This window comes from Octodon degus, unplaced genomic scaffold, assembly GCF_000260255.1.
Source record: "Octodon degus isolate 3935 unplaced genomic scaffold, OctDeg1.0 scaffold00026, whole genome shotgun sequence".
Lineage (NCBI taxonomy): Eukaryota > Metazoa > Chordata > Mammalia > Rodentia > Octodontidae > Octodon > Octodon degus.
In genome coordinates this window covers 17122153-17143729 of record NW_004524602.1, presented here as the reverse complement: position 1 = coordinate 17143729, position 21577 = coordinate 17122153, and the positions used below count along the sequence as shown (strand labels likewise).

The 21577-nt window shown below is 47.1% G+C and overlaps 1 protein-coding gene across 1 annotated transcript in view; it reads right to left on the bottom strand.

Annotated features, from left to right (window-relative positions):
* Adam10 (ADAM metallopeptidase domain 10) overlaps positions 1-21577 on the bottom strand; it is a 141879-nt gene that overhangs the window by 11483 nt on the left and 108819 nt on the right. Inside the window, exons 9-14 of the mRNA XM_023712550.1 lie at positions 16356-16519; positions 8515-8698; positions 5546-5696; positions 4651-4834; positions 3747-3855; positions 2720-2940 (exon numbers count right to left, since the gene is read on the bottom strand). Coding sequence (XP_023568318.1) covers positions 2720-2940; positions 3747-3855; positions 4651-4834; positions 5546-5696; positions 8515-8698; positions 16356-16519 — 1013 coding nt within the window. The remainder of the gene's footprint in view (positions 1-2719; positions 2941-3746; positions 3856-4650; positions 4835-5545; positions 5697-8514; positions 8699-16355; positions 16520-21577) is intronic.

Sequence of the window (21577 nt, the reverse complement as noted above, 5' to 3'; positions counted from 1 at the left end):
CTCTCCTCCTGCCCCAGCCTCTCCTCCTGCCCCAGCCTCTCCTCCTGCCCCAGCCTCCCCAGTGCTGGGATTACAGGCATGTGCCACTAACCACCACGCCCAGTCTCGCTTTTAAAATTCTAATGAGTTGAGTGGTGGCAGCGCACGCTTGTAATCCCAGCACTGGGGAGGCTGAGGCCCGAGGATTGCTGCAAATGTGAGAGCAGCCTGGGCTACAAAAGTGAGTCCAGGTCAGCCTGGGATATATAATAAGAACCCATCTCAAAAATAAGTAAAATAAATGAGTAAATGTATTTATTTCTAAGCAACTCAATAAATTTAGAGATAATGAATAAAAGAGAAAAATTATTATATTCAAGCCAAGAACAGCTGTAGGATCCCTGGAGCCCAAGAGTTTAAGACTAATCTCAACTGCAAGCCAAGATTCTATGCTGTAGTAACTAAAATACCTAACACAACACAGTCTCTTTTCTAAACGTACTTGGTGCAGGGTCCTACTAAGCAGCTCGGACTCATAGCGATCCTCCTGTTTTCAGCCTCCCCAGAGCTGGGATTACAGGCAGGCGTGCACCACCACGCCTGGTCTTGGTGGCCAGCTCGGAGAGACCACCTGGGGGCGGGGCCAGCATGGCATGTGGTGCTGGGATCAAACGCCAGTCCCTGCGCTGGGAAGACCACCTGAACCCTGTGCAGCTGCCACACGGGGCTCCCCTACGCCACGGGGGCTCCGAGCGGCCCCTCAACTCTCACTGCAACAGCTGCAGGAATGCCTGTCTGAGGGACAAACCACTTCCCAGGGAGACCTAAGTCAAATATCCAATTATCTGAAACCGCACCTCCTAGCTCCAATTCCAACAGTCCTCCCCTATGTACCATCATCACTACATAAAGTTGCATATTACCAGAACGTGCATGCTACAAACCCCACCTACTGCTGGGGAGACTCCAAAGTTACTGGCAAAGTAGCAAGGCCCCCCCATGTGGTATTTCCAAGGCCTCACTCTAAGGCACACAGACAGACAGACAGACAGACAGACAGACACAACACTAGGAATTGGAGGGCATGTGATCTCCACGTCAATCTCCAAAGCAAATGACCTTCAGCTCGGGAAAGCACATTCCCACACATCACTACCTAGAGAAGCCTTAGTGTAATGTCTCAGTGCAGAGACACTAAGTGAGGTAAGGTAGTTATTCTCAGTAATCTTTTAAGAAAATTCAATGTTTTTAAAATTTGGAGAAATAGTGTTTAAACTGGGCGTGAGGATGCAAACCTATAATCCCAGCACTCGAGATGCTGAGGCAGGCTAAGGCAGGAGAATCGCTGCAAGAAAGCCAGTCTAGGCTACAAAGTGAATTCAAAGCCAGCCTGAATGGCATAGTGAAACCCTATCTCAAAAAGAAGACCAGAAGGGCCAGCCAGATAGCTCAGCGGATTAAAGTGCCTGCTTAGGCAGATGCAGGAGCCAGGGATTGGATCCTCAGCGTGTGGTGCCAGCCCCGCTCCCAGGGTGCACTGAGACAGCAACTGAGACTGGGCGTGGTGGTACATGCCTATAATCTCAGCACTTGGGAGGCTGAGAACAGGGAGGATCACTATGAGTCCAATCTCTGTAGCGAGACCCTGTACTAAAAAACAGACCAGAAAAGCCAAAAGAAAAGAGAAGGGGGGAGGGAGAGGAGCATCTGGGGGAGAAGGAGAGAGAGGGAATATGTGCTTAAAAATGAAGCCTTTACTGAGTTCGATCCCTGGTAACACACACACACACACACACACACACACACACACACACACAGAAAAGCCTCCAATGCCTAGTATTCCGTTTTCAGACCATTACAATAGAACATAATGAAATTTTTTCTCTTCAAATTCTTGTTCCTCGAATTTTTATAGGGAACATATATGAATTTCATGCAAAAACTCAAACACTTGCCATCTCCAACATGCATGGCTCAGCTCCAGTGCCACGGACTAATGCTGGGGGCACACCCAAGGGTCAGGAGCAGGGCTGCGAACAGCGCTGTACCTGTCCCAGGCTTGTCAGCACCTCCATCACATGTAGGACAAAAACCCGGAAACTACATGACAGCCCAGGCAAGAGCTTCAGAAAACCACCCATTTCTCTCTCATCCAGGCGCCGCCCACTAGGCCCACAGCTCGCCCTGCTGTGCAGAGAGCAGGGGTATGGAAAGCAAGCAGGACTTTGCACAGCAATTTGAGAAAAAGACCCCTGGCAAGGCCCTCGTCACAGGGCCAAGGAGTCACCTCTGCAGGACAGAACCCAGCGGAGGAGCCGAGAAGCACCGTGACCCCAGCATCTCCTAACTGAGCAACAGAGTGACACACGGGTGGAAAGCTACTGCTTCAGAAGAGAATCGTAAGCAGGGACACTTAAAATCTTGAGATACAGCTGAGAAGGGAGCTCAGCAGCACAGCAGCTGCCTGATAAACGCAAGGTCCTGAGTTCATCTGCAGCGCATATTAAGTACATAAACACAGCAAAACAGGAAACATCTTTGCCCACATCATCAGGGACTGACCTCTAGCTCAGGAAAATTAAGGTCCAACCATTTTGGTTTCTTTATAAGTTAAACTATTCTTACTACAATCCTTAAGATGCAGTAAGTATTTGTACCAACCCCCCAGATGAATATAATTAAGTACAGCAAACATAATTTTTAAAACTTTTTAAAAATTAAAAATAAAAGCTACACTTACCACAATCCATTCGGCAATATTTTCATACAGCTGTGTACTAAAAATGGCTTTCTTAAGTCTTGCCAGAGGACCGTCCGCATCCACTAACCGGCACCGCATGAAGACGTCGCAGTAGCCTCTGAAATCATTGCAAGGAGAGCCGGGCTGCAGGGTGATGGTGCGCCCGCCGAAGTGCTTGCTCCACTGCACAGAGCCTGTGCTGGCACAGGTAGAGGGCTCCACTGGAAGAGAAGCAGCATGTGAGCTGCCCATCGGGTGTCCTCACAGGGGCCCGTGGGGGGAGACAAAGGGAAAGAAGAGACTGCCGAGACCGTCACCATGACACACTGGCCAGCAGCCTTCTCTAGCCACCAGTAATACGCCTGCGACGTTACACCAAGCAAGCAGCAGCATGTCTTGCCCGAGTGCCTGTGCAGGTGCTAAGCCTTCCAACTCAGCTTAGATGACGGAAAGCTTGTCTAGGGCATCACTGAACACACTTATAGGGACCGCTAGGCTAGCAACAGAATGTGGTGTCATTGACAGGTTCTGGCCCTGGTATGAACTGCTGAATTATTATGGTTATTATCTAATATGGCTGTAGCCCTTAAAACAGCAGCTCATCTTCCCAGAGACCACTCCCCCTTCTCCAGCTCAGCCCAGGATCAAAGTCCTTCCACCTCCCCGCCACCTCAGGGAGACCCCAGTCAGCCCCTCAGGTCTATCTAAACATGCCCTCAAGCGCCCCCCCCCCCAAAGCCCATGAAAGCCTCCACTGCCCTGTGTTCCAACCCAGAGAATTCCTGACCTTCCCCAGAGTCCTCTGTGTCCTCCTAGGTAAGGAAGTCCCTTTCCCTTTTTCTTTTTGCCTGTTTTCTCTGTGGTGACACTGTCGAAGACCTATCAGTTTATCTTTCAGCTTTTCTCAGAAAGACAGACTTAGCTAGAAACTATCTGCCCAATTGTATGACCAAGTACAATGCTTAAAACTGGGCAGAAAACGAGGGTTTACGAAGGGCTTCACACGGCTGGATTTCCAAGGCCGTACTTTTCTTCATGCAGCAGACGTGGCACAGCTCCTTATCGTCTGTGCCGTCGGAACTGGCACAGGTGCACTCCTCCAGGTCGTACTTCTCACAGATGGAGCCTGCACATTGCTGGAACAGAAGACATGGTATTTCACCGCGGGCAGCAGACCCAGGACACGCGGGTGGGCGCAGGCCTCCAGGCTCAGCAGAAGCAAGTGGGGATCCAGCTCAACATGCAGCGCGCCTGCTTGGCCGCGCACCACAGAACACCCCACAGAGGGCCGGGAGATGGCTCAGTACAATGAGCACTTCCTGGCAAGCGCAAGGGCCTGAGTTCAATCCCTGGTTCCATTAAAAAAAAAAACCACCACAGAGATGCATTAGAACTTGATCACATAAACACATTCTTAAAAAGGCAATGGCAGCAAGAAAACTAAACCTGAACAAAAGCTGAGAAAGAGATCAGGTCAGAACCAACGTATGCTGATTATTACAGCTGCTCTACAGGCAGAGAAAAGCTGAAATTTTCTCCATGTGTACAAAAGTGAGTTAGTCACGAAAGGTTTAGAGGCTTCATATTCAGAGAAAATGATCAGGAGAGTTCTTTTATTCAGACAACTGAAACATTAATTTATAGAACTTAAAAGCTGTATTGGCAAAGTCGCAGCCTAACTGCACTGTTACGTCTCTCCAGGGAACACCAAACACTCGCTGCTGGCAAGATGAAAGGCAAGTCAGCAGCTGACTGAATGCCACCAGGCCCTCGTGCCACTTAGCGCATCCCTACTCTGTGGGAAACAGACGGGGATATTACCGAAGGAGAAATCAGGACTACCTGCTTTACGTAGCCTTGAGCGTCAACACTTAACCCCAAAACGCAGGTTCTATAAAATCAAAATTAAACTCATGAAACCAAGTGCTCACCCCATTAATGCACACTTGCGTGTGCCTGTTGCAGTCTGTGAAGTTCGGCTTCGGGTCGGACGCGGGACACAGCGCCGAGACGCCATTACAGACCCCTTCCCTCGCGCAGTCCGAGTCGTCCCGGCACTTCTCAGCCTTGGGCTTGAATGTGCACTGTGCGGTACAGCAGGGACCTTGACTCGGACTGGAAGAAACATTCAGGGATTAAACAAAGTAAATCACCAGGTAGTTTCTAAATACTGGGATGGTCCTGACTTAAATCACAAATCTCATCTTTTATACTATAAGCATGTTACTGGTGTACAACGCTAACTGCTGTAAAAAGCAGCTCCTCTCTGACCACTCCAGCAAGCCTGGGGAAGGCAGGCGTCTGCCGCACAGGAAGGCGCACCGTATCAGCATCCCGCCTGCGGCTGCCCTGGGGCAGGCTATCACGGCAGACGGAGACGCTGTGAAGCAACCTGTCAGTGTTTCCCCACAAGTACATTATGCATTGGTCAATCTATCAGTTTTTCCTCACATTTTTATGCTAAAGTCAAACTAGAATACACGGTCCAGCCATTTACAAACATGGTCACACTACAGTATTTTTGCCTCTAATCCACTGCTACCCAAGTAGTGTGACAGGTGAGGTAACTAAAGTCAATCACAAAGCACATGTCCTCCATAATCTAAGAAAAAGCTAAGCCTAAAAATGCAGAAGAAACGAGCAGCCCTTCGGTGCCCTTTAGCACCCACCACACAGATCACGGGCAGTTCCACCTACCAACAACAGGGTACTGAAGGTCATTTCAGAAAAATAAGTGAAACAGCACAACAAAGACAAGCGTCCAAAGCACACACATCTCTCCAGGCCAGCCCCGGATGGCCCACAGCGCCGAGGGCCCAGAGCTACCTGCAGTGCTTGCCCGGCTTCAGCTTGCACTTCTTCCCCGCAGGCTGGTTCGCATCGAAGCAGCACTCGTCCTTGCACTGGTCACTGTAGCCGCAGTCACACTCCTCACCCTGCTCCACCATTCCATTGCCACAGATGGGCTGGCCAGACTCTGCAGAAAACCCACAAGGGAGGTCAGTGTGCTACTTGGAATCTGTTTAAAATTCACCAACTCTTTAGAGCTTTGCGACAAAGGGAGAAAAGAAAATGGTGAATGAGTAAAGGAAAAAAAGACAGAAAATGCAACAAGTCTCTGGCACATTTTCATCTCCTAAAGAATCATTCAGCTATTTGCTAACAGCTTCAATACATGGAAAAGGTACAATTTAGATGCAAAAATTACAATTGATACCTACTTCAATAAATTTAAGGAGCTAATATATTTATCTCTTATAATGCCTACAAAGCAGTCTGAGTTTTCTGTTTGATGACAGGTTGTAGTGCTGAGGTCCCAGGATGTTCTACCATGCTCAGCAATGTAATCACTTTTAAAAGTCAACTTTAAGAGCCAGCCTACAGCTCAGTGGATTAAAGCACCTGCCTAGGCAGAGCGTAGCGGCCAGGGTTCAATCCCTGGCCTGCCATGCCAGCCCAGCTCCTGGGGTGTGCTGAGACAGCAACTGAGACTGGGAGTGGTAGCACGCACCAGTAATCCCAGCACTTGGAAGACTGAAAACAGGAGAATCACTATGAGTCCAATCTATGTAGTGAGATCCTGGAGACCCTGTCCTGAATACATTTAAAAAAAAAAAAAAAAAAAAAAAGGCATCATTTCATAAAAGTCTATTTCAATCAGCAAGTTGACTATGGAAACTGAATTTACAAATAATCTGCAATCTTCAGAGTGCTTCTCTACTGTAGACAACAGAGCTGTATGTGGTGGCACATGCATGTGACCCCCGAACTCCGTAGGCTGAGGCAGGAGTGCCGTGAGTTTGACGCCAGAAGGGACTATATAGACAGACCCAATCAATTATAAAATATAATTATCAATTTTATTTATTTATTTATTTTTGCAGTACTGGGGATTGAACTCAGGGCCTTGCGCTTGCCAGGCAAGCGTTTATTCTACTGAGCTATTTCCCCAGCCCTTATCAATGTAATTTTAATCATTTCTTTTTTTAAAAGAAAAAGAAGTCTTTAAAACAAAACGCCACTGGGGCTGGGAGATGGCTCAAGAGAATAAGTGCTTGCCTGGCAAGCACAAGGGCCTGAGTTCAACCCCCAGTTCTGCAAATAAATAAATTAATTAATAATAATAATAAAACAAAATGCCAGATTCTATAAAGACTGAAAAGACAAACTATGGCCTGGGAGAGAATATCTGCCAACTAACATCTAAAAAGTCATTAGTATCTGGACTACATGAAGAAATTTCTGGGCTGGGCAGATAGCTCAGTGGTCTAAGTGCTGACCTGGCAACCACAAGGACCCTGGTTCGATCCCTGGTACCACTGTGCCGGCCCCAAGTCCGGTCATACTGATCCAGCCACTAAGACTGGGCACAGCAGCACACACCTGTAAGCCCAGGACTGGGGAGACTGAGACAGGAGGATCAATACAAGTCTGAATTGCATAGTGAGACTCTATCAAATGCATGAATGAATAAAAAAGAAATTTCCAAACTCATTATGCAAAAAAGAAAAAAAAATCCATTAGAAATTGCCAAAAGAGGAGCCGGGGAAACAGCTCAGTAAAATAAGCACTTCCCTGGCAAGTGCAAGGGCCTGAGTTCAATCCCTGGTTCCGCCAAAAAAAATTAAAAAATAAAAAAAATAAAAGAATTAAAAAAAGAAATTGCCAAAAGTATATAATGACTTTTCACCCCAGAGGTCAGAGAGAGGAAGCAAGCTCACAAAAGGCTGCTCAACATCCTTAGTCATCAGAGAAATCCATGTGAAAATCATGTGAAGTCAGCTGAGCCCAGTGGCACACGCCTGCAACGCCAGCACTCGGAGACCAAGGCAAGAGAAAGAGAACATCCTCGCAGTGCTCACGAGAACATACACAGGAAACCACCTGGGCTGCTGCCAAGCCCCTACCCAGATGGCCTGCTAAGTGACTCGGGGGTCATTCATCTCAAAGAACTGAAAGCTTACATTCACACTTGTATGTGGCCCTTACAGCTGCTTTATTCACAGCAGCCAAGCCCAGGAGACAGCCGCAAGGTCCTTCCAGGGTAGATGGTCAAAGTGTTACCCACACACCCTGGAGTACTTCTGAGCAACACGAAAGAGCAGGGAACAATTGAGACGAATCTCTAGGAAATCATGCAAGTGAAGAAAGGCAACGCAAGAGTTTATTTGCTGTACGATCCATTTAGGTAACATTTCTAAAGAGACATTGTAAAATAAGAACTAAAGTGTGCTGTGATGTAGTTCAGTGGCATCTGGGTGCTCACCCTGTAATACATTAAGCTAGCTTTTTTTTTTTTTTTTTTTTTATTTGTGTGTGTGTGTGTGTGTGTGTGTGGCCAGCTCAGCCCACCAGGGGGTGGGGCTGGCTGGCATGTGGTGCTGGGGGATTGAACCGCGGTCCTTGTGGTTTGCTTAGCTTGTTCTAAGTAGGTGCTTTAGACCACTGAGCCATCTCACCAGCCCCCTTGCTTTGTTTCTTTCTCTCTCTTTTTTTTTAATGTGTTTGGTACAGGGTCTCACTACACAGCTCGGACTCATAGTGATCCTGATTACAGCATCCCAGCACTGGGATTACAGGTGTGTGCCACTAGGCCTGGACTCAGTGGCTGGCTCAGCGCGACCCAGGGGTGGGGCTAGCGTGGCATGTGGTACGCGGGATCTAGCCACGGTCCCTGTGCTTGCCTAAGTTTGCCTAAGCAGGTGCTTTAGTCCGCCGAGCTATCTCACCGGCCCTATTAAGCTTTCTCAATGTTTGAAGATGTTCAAAATGAAATGCTGAGAAAATATACATACCAACAAAACAGTTGTTTCTCTTCTTCTCTAGAACTTGACTTATATTTCTAATACTACACAGTGAGAATTTATTGTTGTTAAGTTTGTCCCCAGAAGTTGCTCTTGCGTACATGATGTAATTGCCGTTCTCTTTTTGTCCTAAGTTCTTAGACTCTCCTGGTGTGCACTCTGTTCCAGAATCATGCTGTCAAACAGATACAGAGTTATGTGAGCAGGAAATCGAAGGTTTCCACGTCATCTCATTAAATGTAATTTTCTCATCAAAAGAACAAAGGAAGCCACAGGCTCCATTAGAAAGGATATTACAATTGTTTTAGATTATGAGCAGGAAAACAATTTTCTGTGTTAGAGGCCACTGTCTTAGAAAAGGAGCAAAATCATGGAAGCCTAGCCATAATTTATAATTTTGTAAATACAGATTAGAATTGAGGACAAACTGTCATAAAAGTCTATTAAATATAAGGCTGTCTTCGATCCCTGGTACCACAAAGAAAAAAAAAAAAAATAAGGCTGTCATAAGTCTATTAAATATTTACTTTTAAAACTAGTAATAATAATATAAAATATTGTACCACCACCACATAGTCTCCACCTCCTATGCGCAATTACATGCTTTGACTCATCCGGAGAAGAAGGAAAGGGAAATGACACAGAGGAGCCTAGCCCAGGGCCATGCGTAGGAGCCACAGCCCAAGAACAGTAAATATGCAGACTGCAGATAAAAAAAGATCTATTTTTAAATCATTTATTTATTTATTCTTTCATTTATTAATTTGGTGCAGGATCTCAATACACAGCTCCGACTTGTCGTGACCCTCCTGTCTCAGCCTCCCCAGCACTAGGATTACAGGCATGTGCCACCACACCCAGACTCAGAGGGCATGGCATGCTGCATCAGAGATCAAACCTGGGTCCTTGCACTTACTGCCAAGCTGTCTCCCCAGCCCCACAATGATCTATTTTAAATGAAGTTAAGAAAAATCCAAGGGGGCCAGCAAGATAGCTCAGTGGACTAAAGTGCCTGCTTAGGCAAACACAGGGGCCACAGTTCAATCCCCAGCACCATATACCACTTGAGCCCTGCCTCCAGGGAGGGCTGAGCTGGCCACAGAGTCCAGGGCGTGGCAGCGCATGCCTGTAATTCCAGCACTGGGGAGGCTGAAGCCAGGAGGATGATCACGAGTCCGAGCTATGTAGTAAGACTTTGCACCATATACATTTTTACAGAAAGAAAGAAAAATCCAAGCTGAGTGTGGTGGTATACACCTGTAATCCTAGCAGTCAGGAGACTGAGGCAGGAGGATTACTGTGAGTTCGAGGCCAGCCTGGGCTACATAAGAGAGTTCAAGGCCAGCTTGCACTATATAGTGAGGCCCTGTCTCAAAGAAAGAAAACAAAACTCCACACAAAAGACAAAATTGCTGCTTTTCAGAATACAGGACACAAAGTTCTATGTAGCAGGGAATGTTATGTGCTGAGTGTTTTTAACTTGGTGGATCTCACTGCTAAGTCTCAGAGTACCAAAGCACAGCTCCCTGCATTTTACCCAAGTAAAAGCATTCATGCGACACAAGTCACGCAACAGACCACTAGCAGACCCCAGCAGACCCTGCTCTCCTGGAAATAATGCATTTAAACAAGCAGGCTTTGCAAAAACACTGTGTTCTGGAGTGCTAGTTACGTAAGCGAAATCTTGCTTTATACACTCACAGCCCACCGCACTCTCAGCCGAGTGCAACGCCCAGGGCGGCCAGCTGAGCTGCTTTCTTTTTCTCCTCCCCCGTCTAAGGCAATGACCTGCACTAAGACTGTGGCCTGCACTATCCTCCTTGCTCTGCCTGATACTTCTTACCCTTCTTCTGAGCCTAGAGTCAGCGTTTAGCAACTCTACCATCCTCCAGTGTTATGTACTGCCACGTTCTCATTCTGTGTAACGTGGTTTATCTTCTGGTAAAATACAGCACTAGCACAGCACTACTCTCACCACTGAAATTCTAGGGGTGAAAAGCCCAGTCATGTCACTCACAGAATAGTTTGCCACCTTTCAAGTCAATAAACAATTTGTGTCCAACACACGGAAAATATACAAATACTTGGCTGAGACAATCACTGCTCCAGCCCTCCCGCCTTTCACAGTCCACAAAGAGCAGCAATTCCAACCTTCCTGCTTGGCAAGGCCCACTTAAAGACACGCAAATGAAGCACCAGGAGCTGAGGGCCACCTCTGTGACCATCCTCAGATAAGGGAAGAAAGCAAGCATGAAAACAAACAAAACAGGGCTGGGGACATAGTGCTGCGACAGGAGCACCTGCCTGGCAAATGCAAGGTCCTGAGTTCAAGCCCCAGTACAAAAACCAAAAAACACCACCAAACGTCACTTTGACTGGACCACTAAATCATGTTAGGAAGGCTCAAATCAAGAGTAAAGTTTCAACAAAAACCCCTACAACCTTACTTTGATTAAAAAACAATTAAAAAAACAGAAAAGCTATTGTCTATTAAAAAATACACTTATACTGCCCTGCCGGCCCTGCCCCCAGGGTGCACTGGAACTGCAGCTGAGCCTGGGCGTGGCGGCTGAAGCCTGTAATCCCAGCTCACAGGAGGCTGAAAACAGGAGGATCACTATGAGTCAGATCAGTGTAGTGAGGCCCTGGAGACCCTGTACTAAGTACATAAAAAGAAAGAAAGAAAGAAAATCCACTTTTAAAAAAATATGCTTCTAAAAATTTAGAAACTCAAAAACTGGATCAAGAAAATTCAGTTATAATCTACGGCCTGCAAGGATTACTACTAGCAACCATTGCCAACATTACTAACACTGATCTATTTCCTCAATACCTGTCTGTGGCTGTGCTGCACGCTGGCGGGACATCCAGCCTCTGCCATGCACACAGGTATCCACCCTGTGCTTCAGTTTCAAGTGGAAAGCACTGGAAGGCTTTTAAAATAACTGCATTCTACAGTATTTTTCAACTGTGGGTCCATTTAGGCTGTTCAAGACTTTTTTATATTAAAAATAGAAGTACAACTTATCTTTTTTCAAATGTTCATTTTTCAAATATACATAACTCTTTTATCCCAAATATACACACTACACTCTGTAAATCCTCCATTTACTCCTCAGAGTTGGACACCTTTTGAGTGGCAGAATCACACAGTCAACAACCTGGATCACGATTTCAAGGCAGAGACAAGTAGCTGTCCTGGTGAAGAGCCTGCTGCAGGGCCTGACTGGAGGGGAGGGGACCACACAGAAAACAGACTGGCCTGGACTCGGGGACAGACAGCAAGCTCAGATCACATCAGCACTGCCTGCAGGTGGGAGACACAGGCTTTAAAAAGAAGTGGCATAGTTAGAACCATCTTTATCCAAAGAGGAGTCTGGTAAAGGTGGGTAGGCATTACAATTTTCATACTGAGACAAGAAAGTTGTTTCATTTTTTACTAGAACTTCCCATAACAAGCTTACAAAGCAGTTTACAATAGGTATACAATGAATATTTGAGAAAGGATAATAAATGTAAGCAATGTGAATCTTCAGGGAAAAAGTAGCAGTACAGGTACACGCAGGGAGACGGACTCAGGTGTCAGAGTGTGTGGTTCTTGCTGATCTTACTACACTCAATAAAACTCTGCTACAGCTTCCCATGTCCATGTAATAGAAAGTCCAACAGCAGAAACGTTAGCGTGTACGTCCTCAGCAGTGCGGCATGAGAAGCAAAAGGAGCAGGACAGGCGAAGGAAGGGGGAGGACACCACCCGCACGGCACACGGACCAAGACAGCAATCTGGACAGGGAAGCTGCCCGCGCAGGGGCACAGTGCCTGCTCCTGCAGTCAGCAGAGGCCTCCCAAGGGCACTAAGAACTACAGAGACAGGCCTGCAAAACCAACCTGAAACTGTACTGTGGGGCTGCCGGGTGATTTACGCGAGAGGCTTTGACCTGGCGGATCGAAGGGGAGGCAGGGAGCACAATGCCCCGGCCAGGCCTGGAGCCAGGGCCGCCTGTGTATCTGAATGTGCACCCTGGCAAGCAGCAGCAGTTCTCTGCTTATCTCAAAATTTAGGGATTTTTTGGGTTTCTTTTCTGAGACAGAGTCTTGCAGACTCAAAAGTCACTATGAAGCCCAGGTGAGCCTCAAACCTGCAAACCTCTGCCACTGGGATTACAGGCTTTGAATGCCACAATTCAGCTCACACTCTGCTTTGATGATAAACTCTGAATTCAGAGTGGGACTTAGTGGAGCAATTACTAACATGGGATACTCTACAAACCTGAAGAAATCAGAGATGTGCGTCTGCAGATCTGACGCAGAAGTACACTACGTCTTTATGGAGCAATATCTGCAGTTAGCTGCTGGGGTTAGCCGTGAGCCTAGGCAAGGTAAGCAGGGGCCTACCACCGAGCCACACACTCAGGGCCTGCAAACGATGTGTCCAAGCTGTAGGGCAAACCCACAGCCTGGCTACCCAGAGAGCAAGTCACAGAGTGCCTTCCAGTGCTTCCTAGCGCTGCGTAGTACTGATCTTCAGGTCACGGAAGAATCAATGTAATAGACCGAGGTTTTGGATGTCAGAGATACCAAAGAGCAATGTTCACTGTGTTAAGTATATATAACAATCACACTGTGGTTATATTATTAAAAAGTCTACTTTTTTTCAGAAGTGTATACTGAAATATATTAAGCATAGGTTATTTTGCTTTAAACAACTGAGCAAGAAAAATAAAAGAATACACTAAGTAGATCCGGCAGCACTCTGATCATCACTGACTCACTGGTTGGTAGCTACAGCCCACAGCCTGGAATTACACACCCTCAGTGAAGAGTGGCTTTCCATATTCAAAGGATTGCAAAATCAACGAAGAATATTCAACAGAAACCAAATATGGCCCCCAAAGTATAAAAGTATTTGCTGAAAGGTCTCTCTCTCATAGAAGGATTTGTGTCACACCCCACAGGTGAGGCCACGCACGACAAGTACGGGGTAACCCACAAAGAACAGAGCCACGTCCACAAGCATCTCCCATCCCAAGAACTGGGGCCACATTCTCTGCCCCCAAATCCTGCGAGATGGCAGCATTCCCTGCCCCAGGAGGTCCCTGTCGACCCGCGACCTGCTGACTCTGCTCCCACAGGAGTGCAGAAGCGGCCGGGACGGTTCACAGAGCCTCCAAGTGTGCTCCCTTCCACACCTCTGCATACTCCATCTGGCCCAGGAACCCGGACATGGCACCCCCCCAGAAAGGCCCTTCAAGCCCTGCCTGGAGCCCTCAGGGCTCAGAGGCCACCCTGTGCCCAATTTCTCAGACTACACGCCTGCCAGCTTCAGATTGGCTTCAACTAGTTCTAACTCATGTTGGCAGCCCCCAGTGACCCCCACCCAGCTCCTTCTGGGCCCTGCATGGCTTGGCCATCCACGACTGAAGCTGCCCAAAGACTCTCGAGGCCCCCTGGAACATCTCAGACACCAAGCTCCAGGGAACTTCCAGTGGAGAGCAGGTCCACCGTTTTTAGTGGCTATGGACCTGCTGCTGCACACTGCTACCTTCCAAGGACTGGCCCCTGGACCCCAGTTCTGCTGTGGGTATTAGGGTTGAGGCCTCCAGCCCTTAACACCCCCAACCTGGCGCCGATGTAGTCCACGCCTTTTCCCACCTGTCCTGCTCCCCTTTCAGGGTGAGACACCTTCACCTAGCTGTCAACTACGCTGACCACCCTGAATGCAGCCACTGCCTAAGCCACCTTCACACCACACTCCCAGCCCCCACATCAGCGCCCATCCTTTCCCTCATCTCAGCCCAAGGGGCTGGGACACCTCCCCGCTGGCTTCATCCCAACAGCCACTCACTGTCCTTCCCCTTACACCGCTGGGCTACCTTCCCAGCCTATTTGAGCTTTTCTATGGCCACACCTCTCCGCTAGGCCAGTCCTCAGCCCAGAGGCCAGCCCATCAGCAATTATCGCTCAGTTCTGCAAGAGGTGCAAAGAGAACTTCAACACGCTGCTGACATCTGCACCTGACACCCAGCTTATGAAAACAGTCTGGCTAACACGTGTCATAATTAAGAGACTTAAACCCCCAGGACCTGTCCCAGTCATCCACAGCACCTGATGACGGTCCCTCTGTAAGACCCTCCTCAACAGGTACCATCCCGAGTGAAGCTAGGTTCTGCCGCTAATTCACCTGATTCTTTCCCATAAAATTGCCAGTTCTCTCCAGAAGATCCCGAAAGGCCCTGCTCCTGCCTATCCTGCCGGTCACACACTTCCTTCACTTAATCCACCTTGACCTTTTCTGGTTCCACCCTCAGGCCCTTGGTTTCAAGTCAATACTTACATGGATAAAAGATCTCTTTTCAGGAAACCACTGGGTGACTTCCCCAGACAGAGGCAAGTCTCCCCCTTCTCCTCTTCCTGTTCCTCCCCACTTGGTCCTCCTCCCGCTCCCGAACTCTTCCGTTTCTTCACCACACCCCATGGCTGTGCCCCTTCACTCTTCCCAGTGGTCCCTGATTATCTCTACAGAACCCTGCAGTTAATTCACTCCTTTCTAACCATCCAGTCCATCCTTAGCCAAGATTACTGGTTTTGCATCTCCACACCTCAGCCATCTCTGCAGCCACTTCAGTCCCTCCCCAAGTCTGGGTCCCAACTAACCTCACACACTACCCCTTACAGTCCTGCTCCCAACGAACTTTCCCTAACTAAGGTATCTATGCCACACGTGCCCAGCAAAGAAGCCCTGAGAAATGGCACCTACCTCCCCTACTTTTTTTTTTTTTTTTTTTGTACTTTTAGGGCAGGGTGTACAGGGTGTTCAGGGTCTCACTACTAGATCGGACTCATAGTGATCCACCTGTTTACAGCGTTCCAAGAGCTGGGACTACAGGTGCGCACCCCCACACCGAGTTGCCATCCCAGCAAGCCCCAGGGTCAGGGCCAGCACAGCAGGCCTGGGGATCAAACCCCCAGCCCCTGCACCAGCTTTCAGGTACTTTAATCTGCTGAGCTATTTGGCCAGCCCTCTTTTTTTCTTTATAACAATGAAGAGACAGCAATGTCACACCTGATCAGTGAGGCCACCCCTGACAAGCACAGCAGAAACCACAGAAGAACTACAAAGTGGCAGTGTCTGTCCAGAAAACCTGACCACACTCCTCTGCCCCAGACTCCACAAGGCAGCATCTCCTCTGTTCCCCCCTCACTTCCTGATTTTGCTCTCTGAACCGGTTCTCACAGCAGCACAGAATTAGCTGAGGTTGCTTACAAATGGCTTCCTTGGGTAGTCTCTCCCAGCCCTGCCTTTACTGATTTGCCAGTTCCTGCTCTGGATAAAGGGAATGCTCTCCTCTTCAGTGTGAGTTAGAAATTTATCACAATAAAAGATTGTAAAACACCAGGTTTCCTCCACAGCAGAAGAAGAAAAATCCAAGTAAACCTTAATAATGCATTAATAAAAACAAAGGAAAAGCCACCGCATAATTTGCTAAAGATCCTCAGTGTACTTCAGACAGTAAAAAGGGAGTCTCACTCAGACATGCTGGGAGCATTACATACTACCGGACACTCTCTTAGCAAAAGAGGTACAGATATTCTTTTGTCCAAACACACCAGACAAAACCCCTTTCTTTCATAAAGCTCTGACACTGTTAAGTTTACATTTCTTACTTGAACTACAAACACTCTTTATCTCTTAATATGACTGAGTATAATACCATGCTCCACCATATAAACAACAACCATTTCTACATACTTTTTTTCACTGTAAACAAAGAAAATTGCGTAAAATGAAAGGCAAACAACATCTAAAACTCTAGAAGCTGGGCAGTACTCACTGGAGATCCAAAGTTATGTCCAACTTCATGAGCAAAAGTTATGTGAGAGACTTTGGGAGGCACGTGAGACCCGTAATTCTGGACAGTGATAATCCCAGTGTTCAGGGACTTCTTCTTACCATCAGAATACAGCTTACTTTTTTCACAGATTCCTCCAGAGCTTCCTAAATTCAGAATGAGAAAAAGTTTAATTGTCTACTTCATTCCACTCCTCAAAGAGCTAATACTAAAGAGCTAAATTAAAACTTTTGATGTTTTCAACCTAAAAGACAACTAGTAATCAAATATGTCAAATACTCAAAAGTTTCTTCGGTCCAAGATTAAGAAATCATTCCAAATAAAGTTCTGATGGTACCCGACAAAAATTCCCTTAAGCGATACAAAGCTATTACACAAGCTTGGTGTGGTGGTACACACTTAAAATCCCAGCACTCGGGAGGCTGAGGCATGAGGATAGCTTTGCGTTTGCAGCCAGCTAGGACTACTAAGTGAATTCAAGCCCAGCCCAAACTACATAGCAATACCTTGTTTCAAAAAAAAAAAAAAAAAGCCAAAAAAAAAAAAGCCATATAATGTTCCTTCTCAAAATGTCTTCAAATTTCTTTAATTTAGCAGAATACTACTTAATTTCCTTTAAATTTGAACATACTGTTATTTATAGTCAAAATCTGTATCTTTTCATCTTTAAAAAAATTACTTCTGATTTAAGTTGAATAAAAGAAAGCTAACAAAATATTCACAAGTAGACTCTGAGAAAGTCACTTTTGTAAACAGCAGGAATGTGCCTATGTGATTCCTTATCCTGAGATGCAACATAAACTCTGTGTAGAAAAGAAAATAATTAAAAAATTATAATAATTATGCCAAATGGATTAAAAGGGAGAGTGGTAGGATCACAGGTGTGCACCACCAACCAGGCGTACTACACTTCAGCTACTCTGTGGCTACTTTTGGAGGCATGTCCACAGAACTACACCATTCTGGAAGAAGGAAACACGCAGTAAGTACTGTGCAGGCAGTAATTACAAGTCGAATTCACATATTTTAGTTTTAAACAAATTCATACCCTGCTCTCGTGAAGATTGGTCATATATAAATTCAGCCAATATAATACTGTCAAATGTGAATTAAGCACAGAAGACTACACTGTCAACCTTCATCGGGGTTTTTTTTTTTTTTAAGTAAATAGGCAAATTCTTAAAATTCTAGTAACAGTCTCAGCATTTTTAAGACCTAGCTAATTTATGGAAAGATCATATAAATTTAACTGTATTCTTCTGAAATACAGTCTCTGTAATTTTTGTCTTGTTTAGCTTCTTATAGCTGCTTATCTTAATAATGACTGTTTAATATTTATTTCAGATTAGTAAAACACGTTGAAGTAACTCACACAGGAAAAACAAAATACTGCATCTAATTTTTAAATTATCATTTAATTTTGCTAAAATTCTGCATCTAGTTCTGGTGTGGCAGACCCACCACTGGTGATACCACACTACACTCAATCATAACTCAAGCTCACTAACTGCTTTATATGCTAACATTCTGCTACGCACCATCATCCTGAAAAATACAAATCGTGAATAAAAATGAGAACAAAATTGTTTTTAATTCATGTTAAAAGCAATTACTAGCCGGGCATAGTAGCACAGGCCTATGATCCTAGCACTCGGAAGGCTGAAGCAGGAGGATCACTCAAGTTCAAGAACAGCCTGTGCTACAAGGTGAGCTCAAGGCCAGCCTGAGCTGCACAGTAAGTAAATCCTGTCTTGAAAAGGAAAATGGGGAAAGAAAAAGAGGCAGATGACCAGGCCCAGAACTCACTTTTCCTCATCTACACAACACAGACACTGACACACCTCACAAAGGCACTGCAGTAGTCCAGGGGACCACATATACAGTGCGTCTTCATCACAGAAAATGTGTGTCAAACACAAAACTGGATTGGGAGTTTGGCGAGACAGCTCAGTGGACCATGGTTCAATCTCTGGCACCACAGGCTGCACCAGCCCCACCCCAAGGGTGGGCTGAGCCAACAACAAAAAACCAAAGCTAGTTTGGGTAGCAAAGGAGAACGCTGCCAACATGGCACAAGCGGGGCTTGAGGAACGTGGACCCGCTCCCCTCTCACTCTGCCCTTACTCTACAGTCCCTACACCACCCTCCCCAGCGAGCCTGAGAATAAAAGTGCTGCGAGGATCTGGAGTCTGGGGCTGGATGTGGAGTAAAGGCTCAGGCCTGAAGAAGAGGGAAAGGTTACAGCACAGAACAAACAGCAGAGCGTAGGGGCAGTGCAGGCGCCAGCTGGGAGGGGCGCTGCGCTCTTCACTCGGGCCACTCGAAGCATCTCTGCTCGGGAGGTGCCCAGGAAGGCTCCTGCTTCACTCTAAAAAGAGCCTAACCATAAAAAAGAAAAAAAGCCTAACAACGAAGACAGAAGCAATGCCTCACATTTCCACACCCGAACTACTCCTGTGTCCCCTGAGGAAGATGACAGTGCCACAAACTGTGGTACAACTGTCACAAACAACTAGACAAAAGAAGGGTTCCCAGAGCCCACAGCCCCATCAGCTGGGAAACTCAGATTCCCCCACGACAGAGGGGCAGGGGCCTGGGAATCCTGCCACCTGCTCTGCTTCCGCAGTGTATGAAAGGGGGCAGCCAGGCCTGCTTTTAAAGCACGAGGCACCTGCACGCAGACAACCAGGCGTGGACGTGTCTGCCCAAGCTCCTACAGGCCCAGGGTGCTCTAAGGGGACAGTCACCTAGAGCGCAGGCAGCAAAGTGCTCAGCCTGAGGTCAGCCCTCAGGGGCTCTGCACACATTCTGCAGGCAAGCTTTACACTCCAAGCATGGTGGTTCTCAGCCTTCAGTGCGTGCAGGAACCACTGGTGAAGGGTCAGTGCTCACAAGAGCCCCTGAGTGAACAGGTGAGGCTCACAGATCCACGTCTCCACCTGGCACTTCAGAGGTGAGGAAGCAAGCTGCTGGCCTGTGGAGCACGCCACAGAGCACCCAGGTGAGCCTTGAGAGCTGCCGGATTTGTGGGAAACACACAGGGAGGCCCAGGGCTTTTACAGCACTTCCTAGTGAGCAGGGAGAAAGATCATAAACTCTGTGATTAAGTCATCCAACTATCTGAGGAGGAGAAAAGATTTCGGAGTATAATAATAATAAAATATAAGGTGGACATAGTGGCTCATGCCTGTAATCCCAGCATTTGGGAGGGTGAAGCAGGAGAACTATTAAGTTCAAGGCAAGCTTAAACTACACAGTGAGACCTTGTCCCAGGGAAAAAAAAAAAAAAAGACACAAAACTGCAAGGTATAGCAGTGTGGCAGTCCATGCCCATAATCCCAGTACTCTGGGAGGCCAAAACAGAAGATCCCGAGGTTGAGCCCACTCCAGGCAACTCGGGCAGGCTCTGTCTCAAAATGGAAAGCAAACAAACAGGCAGGGATGCAGCTCAGTACAAAGGCCCTGAAGATATAAAGATGAAAAAAATGTAAAACATCTCAGGAAAGACAGAGCTGAACAACTTGTGGACACTGCAAATAAAGAACAGGAGACTGCAAAGGACCCTGTCACAACCATGAACTATCCTGTGCAGCTCACGACATAATCTGCATCTCAGTAACATGAACTGAGTTCACCTCACAACGTGGAAGAAAAACAAGCAGCCTTGGATGCTACAGTTAGGATATTCATTGCTGGCTCTAAGAAAAAGAGCCAGAGTTGGAGACCAGCCTAGCTACAAAGTGAGCTCAAGGCAGCCTGGACTGAGCAGGGAGACCCTGCCTCAGAAAGACACACACGTAAAAGAGCAAGAAATACAGAAAGAAAATACAGTATACCTTAGAAACTTAAACCATGCCTAACAAAAACAAGAATGGAGGGGCAGGGCAGGGAAAGAATACTGAACGTGCGGTGGGCGGGCATCAACCCCCATGATGAACAGTCACTATGTGTGTGCTGCAAGTATGGCCAATGAAAACATCTTTTTAAAAAGCAAAGAGTAAACTCGTGGTAATGAGAACACAGAACATCTCACCATGGATAAAGCGGAAGTCCATTCTTCAAAATAAGAAAGCAAGAATCAGAAGTAGGGGCGAGGAGACAGCCAAGTGGTACAGGGCCTGCCTGGCAAGCACAAGGGCCTTGGTTCCATTCCCAGAACGCAAAAAAGGGGGCGTTATGGCTTGTGTCTAGGCATATCCCCAAAGCCTCAAGCAGTCCTGGGGTGGCTCCTGGAGTTGAAACACTACTGTGGGTGTGGGTTCTGCACCTGCCCTGAGGTAGGTAATTTGCATTACAATGTAAGGCAGGAGAGGGGCTAGCTAGCTGTTGGAACTGAAGCTTCGGCCCTTGCTCCTGCTGCCCTCTGCCACGTGCCACTGCCTTGGAGCCAGCAAACCTTTCCTTCCTCAGTTTTGGGTGTTGGGTATTTGTCCCAGCATCAAGAGAAGAGTAACTGGGGGTAGGGGCTTTATGCAGTACCACAGGTCTATTTATCTTTCAACTAATCAACTAAGCTAAGGGGCTGAACTGATCACATCATGATGACAGCTCTGTGACCCATGTTTGGGAGGAGACAGTCCTACCTCAGTGAACAGTCTGCAGGGTTACCATGGAGACTGCAGTAGAATGCAGGTCCAGGCAGTGGCTGATGCCAGGGGAGCTATGGGGAGTGGGGCTCTGACCTAGATCTCTTTTCAAGCAGCACTTTCCCCACCTCCCTACTTCTTCTTCTCTCTTCCTCCCTCTCTCTGTCCCTCTCTTTCTCCCTCCCTCTGTCCTTTAGAGACAGGATCTTACTTTGTGGCTCAGGCTGGCCTTGGACCTGTGACCATCCTCCTGCCTCAGCCTCTCCAGCGCTGGGACTATAGGCATAGGCCACCAGGCCTGCCTAGCACTTTCCACTAGTTAAAACAAACACTAGAAATAAGACAACAACAAAGGCAGGGTTCCCTTCCTGCTGCCCCATCAGGCCTTCTCTGCTCCTGAGCTCCCTGCACAACAGACAACAGCACGAGCAGCTGTTCCCTTCCAACTCCCAGGCTTATTCCGAAAATTAAATATATATTAGTGGTTATATATAATGCACATTAAATGGCATTTAGCTTTCATGAAGAAACAGTCGCATACGATCGTTTGTTTCTGCCCCTGAAGGCGCCAAATGCAAAGGCCTTTCTTGTACCTGCTTCAGCGCAAAGCCCTGGGCC